We start from the raw sequence: 11,128 nt of genomic DNA, 5'->3' as shown, positions 1-11,128 counted from the left end.
GACACACATAGCCAAGCTCGAAGTTTCCTTCGCCCTAGATGAGAAAGGTTGAAAATTTTTGAGGGTTTGGTCCCAAATCTTATTTCAATTCTTTGATTAGATTTACTGTTTAATATTTTCCTTCAAGTTACGAACGTGTGTATTATTTTGATAAAAAGAGATACGATGCAACAAAGTTAGTAGTTTTATTGCTATATATCTTTAGAAAGCATGCTTAGATTATTTTAATTCCTAGTATCATGTTAGGATATTATTAATTGCTTTCGAGTATCATGCTTAGGTTGCTCCCTATTTATTCTATCATGTTAGTATCATGTTGGGGCTAAAGCTTTAATCTTTATTGTTTAGAGACATGCTAGGATTTTTTATTAATCATGTTAGTATCATGCCTAGGATCTTGCTAATAATATTATTATGCTTTGATGATAATATTATTTTGATGATGATGGTTGTTGTTATTATGTTGCTTGATATTATTGTTATTGCTTGATCACGCCCTCTCTTACAGGTTTAAAGGGAATTTGTACTTAAAATCACGCTTGATAAGATAATTAATAATTTTATTTAGGCTAATATGATTTTAATTCAAGTGGTCGCCAATAATAGATTTATTTGTGCATTAATATTCAACCAACATAGATTAAACAGGTTTTAGGGTTAACCTAATTATTGTATGTTAGTCAGAAAGTGCAAATGAATAAGAGAAGAATAAAGTAATGGCCTATTTAGGGCAGGTTCAATCTCTTTTAGGTTGGATTTGTACCTTTATTAATGAATATCCAGTCATGGTTCCAAACCACTATGGAGTTAGCGATCTCTAGGATCGTGAAGGGGTGTAACCTTCACCATGTGAATGGTGTAAAAGTTCCTAAAACTTGTTGGCGACTCTGTTGCTCTAGCTTCTTTCCCTTTGGACACCACCATAATTAAGTGTATGATCACAGTGGGGCTCAAGTGTGGATTGGTTGAAATATTCCCTACAACCTTTTTATGCGGTGGTCGCAAATCTGGATATTAGCGACCGCTTATGGCAGTCGCTAAAAGTTTTTTAAAAAAAATAAATAAATAACACCCACAACCTGTACTTCAGAGCCAACCCCATCACCACTACCCACCCTACAACACCACCAGCCACCGCAAATATACCACCTTCACTACCATAAATCTCACCCAACCACCATGGATTGCCACCACAAAAGCCTCCCCATAAAACCTCCACCCATGAAAATTCACACCACTACCGCCACTTCCCATCACCATCGTCGACGAATATGCACAAAAATTAAAACGTAAAAACCCTCAAAGTTTGACATAAAAACCCACAAATTTCATACTAAAAAAAACCACAGTTCATGAAATCCAGACTCTAAAAATTCAAACAAAAAATTAACGAAATTCAAATGAAATTCGAAAAAAATTCAATACTCAAAACTCTAAACATTCGAACAAAATTAACTAGAACTCAAAATTAAACCAAAAATAAAAAACATTCGATAAAAATATGAAAAAATTTCCCGAAAGTCGAATAAAATCAATGAAACTAAAAAAAACACCAAAATCAACAAAAATCGAACCAAAACTCAAACAAAAATTAAAAAAAAAACATCGAACTAAATCAAACAATCATGGAAATTCAATTAGAGAACAAAATAAAACTACAAAAATTGAAAATAAACAAAAACAACAAAATTTTCAGAGAAGAAAACATACCTTTCACAAAACTTCTTCCCCTTTAGGTTTATATGGTCAAATTTAACCATAAAAACTCTAGATCTGGAATTTTTATGGTCGAATTTGAGCATGATACCAAACTTTGACAAAAATCCAACACCAAAATTCGTTAGTTAACAGAATACCTAAGAAAAAGATAGAATGAAGAAGAAATAGAGAGCGAAAATGGAGGAGGAGATGTGAAGAAAGACAAAAGAAAGAGAAGAAGGAGCAAGGAAAGAGAAGGATATGGAGGGGTGTGAGAAATGAAGAGAAGAGAGAGAGAAAAGAAATAGAGAAATGCAGTTGAAGTGAGAACAGATTAGGGTTAGGGTAAATTGGGTATCTTTGTACCCCACTTTTTTTTATAAAAAAATAAAAACCTTTTGCGGTCGGAAATTGCGACTGATTTATTAACGGTCGCTATTTACGACCTTTTATGCGGTCGTAAAGGGAATATTTTAATTTAGAATTTTTTAAAATTGTTCAAATATCTTTGTGATCGATTAAAAGGACAAAATCGGTTGCAAATTTGCAACAACTTTTAAAATGGTCGTAATATTGCGGCTGCGTAAAAGTTGGTCGCACATTTTATAATTTGTGACCGTTTTCTTGACGGTCGAAAAAAAACGGTCGTAATTTAACCGAATTTTAGTAGTTTAAGCTAGCTACATAATACCCTTTAGGATCAGGAATCTAGAAATTGTTCCTATAACCAGCTTTTAGTTTATCCTTAACCCACCAAATCTGCTTTCAATTCCCACTGCAAGACAGAGAGAACTTGTATCTTTTCTAGTTTTTATTCTTCAAATACAGACTGTTGACTCATATTAGCTAAGAGCTATCTTTCTTCTGAGAAAATTTCCAAATGAGCTTGTTTGGCCTACAGCTACAATATTCCAGATATGAATATCATCATGTAAGCCTTATCCACCTTGCTTCTTACCCCTGCAATCAAGATCCCAATCTATAGGAGGAGACCTAGAATATACAAGTTTTCAATCCCACAAATAGTTTCTACAGATAGCCATAACCCCATCAAGCACTGCTTTGTGCAGTACAAAAATAAATGCCTAGTACCACAAGCATGGACATGAGGACAAAATTGACTAGGACAACTCTTCTAAGACAGCTTCTTAGCACTTATTTTACCAATAAAACTGTCACAGTCATCATTCCCCATCCTTTTAGCACTTACATTCACACCCCAAGTACCTAAAAGGGTGCATACGCTCAACAAAACCTGAGCAACTAATGATATCATCCTTAATCTCTTGCTTGACATTACAAAAGTAAATATTTGACTTGCCTTCATTAGCCGCTAAACCTGAAGATGCAGCAAAAGTTGCTTAGCTCTTTAAAATCAAGTTTATAAATTCTTTGTCACCCTTAGCTTGCAAGAGATGATAAGATCATCTACAAACACTAGGGGTGTGTTTGGATAGAAGGATTTGGGGGGAAAGAAAGAGAAGAGAAAGAAAGGGATACAATTTCCTTTGTTTGGATAACAAATTAGGAAGGAAAAGGAAATGGAAGGAAAGGAAATGGGTGGAAAATAATTCATTAATTACTTAGGAGTAAAATCATTCCAATTTTGAAAAGATTTGGAAGGAAAATTCTGTAAAAACTGATGTATTGTAAAAAGACAAATATACCCTTTACTTTCTAACAAAATCTGAACATCAGTTTTTGATGTAAATTTTTTCTCTCTCCTCACGATATCCCCAAATTTCTAGGGTTCCAAAATGCAATTTTTTTCCCCAATTTCTAGGGTTTGTGGAGTGCGATTTCACTACTAATCTACTCATACTTGTCATCTCTCTCATGATTTATCTGATTTTTTCAAGGTAAGTGTCAAATTTTAGTTTGATTTTGTTGATTGAATATTTTAATGCGATTTTTTGGAGTGCGATTTTGTTCTTCTACTCAAGTTAGGATGCGTATTCATGAGAATGTTAAGCGTTTGCTATGAATTACTCAAGCTAGGACTTACTCTATAATCAAACTCGCAATTTTTCAATAAATATAAATGTGAATAGTAGTATTATAATAATTATGTTTCATTTTTTGGATTCAATCGATCCCAAAATGCAAATAGTAGTATATAAACTCAAGGCATATTGAACTGTGCTTTCTTTTAATGCTTTGCTTGCTGCTTGTAATCATTCTAAATTGTATGATAATGTACCCCAATTGTTCGATGAAATGCCTAAGAGACATGCGTTTGCTCCTAATGAGGTTTCTTATGGGATTTGATTAGGAGTTTTTGTGGGAAGGGTGATCCTGAATTGGCTTTGAAAACTTTGGGGGAAATGGAGGAGAAGGGTGTTGAGGTTACTGTTGTTGCTTTTACTACTATTTATGATGCATTTTGTAAGAAAGGGATGAGTGATGAGGCCGAGCGCAATTGGGTTCTGTTGATTTATGATGAATTTTGCTTTTACTACTGTTGTTAAGTTCTGTTGATTTATTCAATTGGGTTGTTTTCTAATTGGGTTAATTTGCTGTAAAATTTTTGTTGAACTGTATATGGTTTATGGACTCTGTTGATCAATTTGAGTGAACACTCTGTTTGATTTAAACTGTTTGTATATTTATAATTGTTATGATTTTGTTGTTGATATGTTCAATAATATTTTTATAGTCGTTCATATTGCCTTTAATATGGAGGGAGATTTTGAGGAATTTGATGTCAAAATTGGGGAAGCGACATGGGATAGAACAAGACGTGGAGCTGTAATTCATGTTGTTGGTTATGTTGTGTATGCAATGTGTCTTATGAAGTCATATTACCTAAGTAGGAGTTTGGGAATATTGACACGAAATTGTAGTTTAGAAGCCTACATGGTCAGAGAGAGTAGATGTCATGAACTTATGAATTATTTGAAAGTCACTCAAATTAGTCGATAATTGATTCGTATGAGCCCCGAGACTTTTGTTAAGTTATGTAAAATTTTAAGGGATGGGAAGTATTTAAAGGATACAAGACGAGATTCGGTGGAGGAGCAAGTGGCAAAATCTTTGTATATTCTTGGTCATAATGCAAGAAATTGCTCGTTGAGTGCATTTTTTATGCGTTCTGGTGAAACTATGAGCAGACATTTCCATAGATTTCTAAATGCTATAATAAAGATGGAAGATCAATTTCTTAAGCAACCTAATGGATCAGAGGAAGTTTCACCAGAAGTTCGTGGTGATAGTCGATTTGTCCCTTATTTCAAGGATTGCATTAGTGCTCTTGTTGGAACTCATATTCGTGTGAATGTTGTCGGTCCCATTGCTTATAGATTTCAAGGGAGGAAAGGTTATCCATCGTAAAATGTGTTGGCGGCTTGTACTATTGACCTCAAATTCACTTATGTTTTAGTAGGTTGGGAGGGTTCAGCTTCTGACTCTAGAGTATTTAAGAATGCTCTAAGTAGGGAAGACAAGTTAATTATTTCTCAAGGTAATGAATTAGTATCTATGTTACCTATTGTTTTATTATTCTTAATTTTTAAACTATTAGTAATTATTTATTTATGTAATTAGGTAAGTATTATCTTGGAGATGCTGGCTATATGTTAAAGACTTCTCTTATAACACCTTATAGAGGTGTATGATGGGTGTCATAAATGGCACCCATTTGATGAGAATTTATGTTTTTTTTACCTTCTTTTCATGGCTTCATGCTTAATAAATGCTTAGTTTTATGCTTTTGGTCATAGTCTTACCTTTCCTCTCTTATTTTGTAGCTTTTGTGCATTTCTATGGTTTTTCTAGTCTTTTCTCCTTTAATTTCTCTATTATCGTGGTTGTAGGTATTGTACGAGGTTCGTGTCTTGATATTGGTGATTTACTAAGGTGGAGGAAGCTTTTGGAGCAAGCTCATGGCAATTAGAAAGCTCAAGATGCAAGGAAGTGGATTCTCCAAGTTCTAGCTCTGGCGCTCTCAAGTCGTGCTCTCATGAATATGGGGTGTTGAACCCACAATCATGTGCTTTTGGGACTACCTCACTTAGTGTTCATCATCATCATGATTGTGCGTTCATTCGAAGACCTTAGCGAACTCACGAAGCCGCGAGAAGATCGAAGAAACCCAGAGATGTGCGGGCGCGCAAGGCACGGGCGCACCACCAGCATGCGTGGGCGCGCCACCCCTTGGCGCGGGCGCACCACCCCTGCAGCACGGGCGCACCTTCCTGGGTATTTGTTTGCTCGGTTTTTGTTTTCGCGCCTCTATAAATACCTTTGTAAACCCGATTTTTGGGGCAAGTTTAGAAGAAGTATTATTCTAGTTTTTTTTATCATAATCTTAGCTTAGTTGAGAGCTTCTCTCTCTAGTTCTAGGGTTAGTTTAAGAGTGGATTGAGAGAGAAAGTGAGGAATTTCAATGGTGATTGAGAGATTGAAGATTCAATGGTGACAATTGTATTGAAGATCTTCTCTATTATCAATGAGCATTCTTAACTATATCTCATTTTATTGCTTTGTTTGATTTCAGATTAGTTTGGTTTGATTTTGATGTTTGATTGTTGATTAGTGTAGTTGTTCTTAATATATTGTCGATTCTTGATTTCTTTAGTTGTTTGTGAGTAGATGATTATGTTAGAGTAGTTGTTTGGCTAGGGATTGGGTGAAATTGGTATGATTGATTGATTATGCTTAATTTGGGGATTGTGTTGATTAATTGTTGAGATTAAAGTGATTAATGGAAGTTTGCATGTGTGTAATTTGATTAGGCCTTGAGAATTATGCTAGATTGCATTGTAGTTTCTAATGATACAGACCATTGATTTAGGAATTGCAATTATCGATTGAGCTTGATTAGTGATGCTCCTAGTTAGAGTCTCTCATAGTTGGCGCTAGTTTGACCTCTAGGAGATAGCTTGTTGACTCTTTTGATTGAGCTTGCCATTAGTCTTCACAATTATTGATTTGCATATTGTTCCCGAGTTGCTACAATTGTCATGATTACTTGTTGATCCTCGTTCCTAGTGTTTTATTTGTTTGATTCTTCATTTTGTTAGTTGGTTAGTGTTTACCTCTAATCCTTAGACTTCGACCTAGCTTAGGTGCATAATTGACAGCTCTTGAACATTACCATTCCTTTGGGTTCGACCCTTGACTTGCCTCTATACTAGTATATAAGTTTGTTAAGTGCTTATAAATTTAATTTGACCAAGGGAGGATTAGTTTCAATGACCTAGTTCCACCCCTCGTCAGTGTAAGATATCATCTTAAGGAATACTCGAATCGGAGACCTGAGAATGCCAAAGAAATATTCAACCATCGTCATGCCTCCTTACGAAATGCAATTGAGAGAGCTTTTGGAGTTCTAAAAAAAACGTTTTGGAATTATAGGTGGAATTAATGAGCCTCAATATTGTCTTAAAACCCAAACTGATATTATTGTAGTATGTTGCATACTTCACAATTTTCTCATGGGATTTGATCTGAATCAAAGTCTTATTGATGAAGTGGATCGTGAATTACTAGATGTCGGCAATGAGGAGTGTAAGACTCTTTCAACCGAAGAAGAATCTAAAGAAGGGTAAAAAATTAGAGATAGTATACCTAAACAAATGTGGGATGATTATGTATTGTAGGGGAAATAACTAAATATATTTTTTGATTTTGTTTTTGTTTTTGTTAATGAATACTTGTATTATTTATTTTGATTCAGTTTATGAAAATTCTATATTGTAGCAATCTATATGCTCTTTATAAAGTATTTTTTTTTTATCTATTTTATATGAGCACAGATGGTGAAGAAAAACAAAAGCTCAGATGGAAAGGCATCCACTTCTCTTCGGTGGACTTTACACATGGACAAGGTTTTTCTTGATGCTTTGATCGCTAAGGACATTAATGGAAATAGAGTTGATGGTCAGTTCATTTCAAAGGCGTATGAAAATGTTGTGAAGGAATGTACTGAAAAGTTGAACCATCCTTTTACCAAAGAGCATTTGAAGAATCGGCTTAAGACGATAAAGAGTAATTTCAATGATGTTTATGATCTTTTCAATGCTAGTGGTTGGGGTTGGAATGAAGAAACAGAATTATTTGAGAATGTAGATGAAGTTTGGGATAACTTGATTGAGGTACTTTTTCTGTCCATGCTTTGCTGTAATTATTGCTTGTGTTGATAAATACATTTGTTATTTTCTGTCCATGCTTTCTGTCCATGGTTTTTTCTTCCATTTTTGAGTCTACGTCTAATGTAAATTCTTTCTAGTAAAAAAGTGGTAGAGATGATATTTATAGTAATTTTGTAATCATTTCATTTCTGATTTTGTTTTGGGTTTCATAGTCATGTTTATTTGATGATTATGCATTGTTAATTATATTTATTTCAATTGATTCTGGTCATAGACAAAAGCTAAGACAAATTAGGTTTGTACAAATGATTACCTGAATTACTGCAATCGATTACATGTGCACTGTTAATCAGTAGACAGTAGTTTTAAGCGTAGTAAATACTGTAAATTAAGGAGCAAGATAAGTTGGAGATCAGTACTCGGATAATCAGTATTTTGATGCTTAGTTTTCATGCAAAAATGGTAGTATAATTCTGAAATTTTGCTGGTGAAACTAGGGTGATATCCACTACACTACCTAGACTTTGTTGTGGAGAAAGTTTGAGCAACTGAACTTAAACAGAAGTTACAGAACAGAGATTAAAAAACTAACATAGGCAAAATCAAAGATGGATGAATGCTTACCTTCTGTGACTATATGGTCTATGTTTAGAAGGAATGAATTGTTTAATGCAGGAGTCAATGGGGTTTTCTGGGGCGTGGACAATTGTAAAGTTTCTTGAACTCAATATGAAGATTCTTTTGGGTAGAATAAATTTTAATACTTGTATAATATCTCAGCAAGAGCGGAACATTAATGCATTAAAAATCAGAGGAGTCCATTGAAGGAGTTGTGTCTTCGTCGTGTGCAATTACTAGATATATAAATGGATCAAATTATGGAGATAATTAAGTTCGTATATTTGGGTCGTCGTTTTTCCATAGCTAGAGGTAATAACGATCTTTGGACTAGTAAAATAGGCTAAAGCCCAATTGGACGGATCTTATAAGGTCACACAAAGGGCCTAGATCGAGCACGAGAGGACGAGGCCCATCATGGGCCTCATCCCCTATAGTGACCGGCCATATGGAGTGGATAAGAGAGTTTTGGACTTCGTGCCCTAGTGTAATTATAATAGGATTATAAATATACTAGGTGCCCAGGGTTTGTAGTATGCAATTAACTTATCAATGTGATCAAACCCTAATTAGCAAACACGAGACCTAGCCCTCAAAAACTCTCCTCTCCTCTCTCTCACGACTCTCTCCTTCCCAACGCCTCATGTGGTGGTTCGTGGTGGTGATGATTCGTGGTGGTCGGTTCTTGTCCCGAAAAGGTGGTGATCGCGGTTTTCCTCAATCACTCAATCAATCTAGTATTGGTAGACGACTTGTTTGAATCTCATGGACTAATTAGAGGAGCAACGCTTGGGGCTCTATTCTCTCCCTCATTTGCCTGTCGAATAGCTTCGTAGAATTCACGCATCAAAGGTATGATTATGTGTCTTGTGTGTTATGCATGCGATTCTTGGTTTAGGTGCTTTATGAATATAATTCATGTTATTTCCGCTGCGTAGTACCTATAAAATCTTACAGTGGTATCAGTTAGCCTCTTGCATGAACGTGCTAGATCATAATATACGATTATTTGATGTCCATGTTAATTTTATCATCAATTAAGAGGGAGAAATTAATTTCATTATGGTTCAATTATAATTTTAATGTGATTAAACTTTTGGAACCGATTAAATGTGATTTAATTATGCTCAAAATAGCCATGAAGAGACCGAAATTTAGCCCTAATATGTTCGAATTTTTCGAACCCCCTAACCCTAATTTTTTGAATTTTTCGAAAATACTAGCCCTCAAATATGATTTTTGTGCTTTATTTTGATTTAATCATCGATTTAATTTTAAAATTTAGAATTAAATTGGGATTAATTTTATGATGAACCCTAATTTTAAGATTGAATATTGATTTAATTTTAATTTTGGTATGATTTAATTTAATTTTGATAAAAGTTATTTTAATTAAATTAAAAACACAAAAAAAAATTATGGTCAACAACCGCGGCTGGTTGGCGCAGCCACGGCGGCTGCCGACCAGGTGGCTGTCTGAGAGGGAGGGAGGGAGGGCAGGCGGTCGATGGTGGCTGTGGGAAACAGTGTGCAAGTGTTGCACGACTGCTGCCACGACTGCCACAGCTACTGCACGCAGATGCCTTGCGGCAGTGGCTGTTGTTATGGAAGCCAGCCACCGTGGCAAGCTTTGGCTAGCCAACCACAGTGGCCAGCGGTGGTGGCTCACAGTTTTCAAAAAAAAATTATTATTTTATTTTAAAATTATTTCAAGATAAATATGATTTATTTTTGGATAAGATAAAATATTTTGAAAATATGATCTTTTATTTTAAAAGATAAAATCGGTTTTATTTGGATAAAATCTTTTATTTTAGGATAAAATCAAATATTCAAAAGTTGTTATATTTGATATCATCCATATTTAAAGTTGTTAAATTGGTAATTATCCTAATTAAAGTGGTTTATTTTGGATAAGATTGATTAGGATATTCTGAGCATATTCCAAAAGGATAATAATTGATTTAAATAATGTGATTATCTCATAATTAGATTAGGATTTAATTGATTTTAAAATTATTTGATTGGATAGTAATTAGGATATAATCTGCTAAATTTGTTAGGATAATCATGGAAGATTAAATATGATTTATCTTTGTAGATTAAAATATGATTTGATTCTATCTCACAACTAAATTAAATATATGATATTTTATAAACGGTCATGAATAATATATGATATTATCTAATTATTATTTAAAATATGAGATATTTTAGGAAATGCGTTTACTTTATTATGAACATTCGATGTTGTAGTTTAGACAAGCATGTTGAGTGATTTATTATATGGAACTTTTATAATATATGATATTATGTTACTGTATATAGACTAGTATGGCCCATAAATTCTAAAATACGATATGCGCATCGTGAAGTATTTTTGTAATCTAAATACGGTCTGCGTACCGTTAAGTATTTTTGTAAATTTTATCTAGAGTAAATAGAATAGTTATTCAAATAGTGTTAGTCCAAAGAAGCCCATGAAGTGAAGGCCCAAAGGAGCAAGGTGGATGGAGATCCATGATGATTCTAGTGGGAGCATTTTCATTTCTAGTTTTCTTAGGACTAAGGGGTCATACTATGTCATACTTTATTTTATTGCATTAGTAGATCATGCATATTAGATTTTATTTATGTTGATCGATGATGCGCTAGAGTTCACTAAATAATCACAACATAATATTGAGATTGCTTTTCCAATTAAAAACTCAATGAAACCT

The 11,128-nt window shown here is 34.1% G+C and overlaps 1 protein-coding gene across 1 annotated transcript; it reads left to right on the top strand.

Annotated features, from left to right (window-relative positions):
• The first annotated feature begins 7,087 nt into the window (after nucleotides 1-7,087).
• Nucleotides 7,088-8,030, top strand: LOC110690195. The gene has a single exon (XM_021867028.1). It carries the CDS (start codon nucleotides 7,455-7,457, stop codon nucleotides 7,836-7,838), a length of 384 nt encoding a protein of 127 aa, XP_021722720.1. The 5' UTR covers nucleotides 7,088-7,454; the 3' UTR covers nucleotides 7,839-8,030.
• The last annotated feature ends 3,098 nt before the right edge of the window (nucleotides 8,031-11,128 follow it).

The sequence above is a fragment of the Chenopodium quinoa genome, unplaced genomic scaffold (assembly GCF_001683475.1).
Source record: "Chenopodium quinoa cultivar QQ74 unplaced genomic scaffold, ASM168347v1, whole genome shotgun sequence".
Taxonomy (NCBI): Eukaryota; Viridiplantae; Streptophyta; class Magnoliopsida; order Caryophyllales; family Amaranthaceae; genus Chenopodium; species Chenopodium quinoa.
Note: the sequence above shows the minus strand (reverse complement) of the source record. Positions and strands in the feature narration are given on the sequence as shown.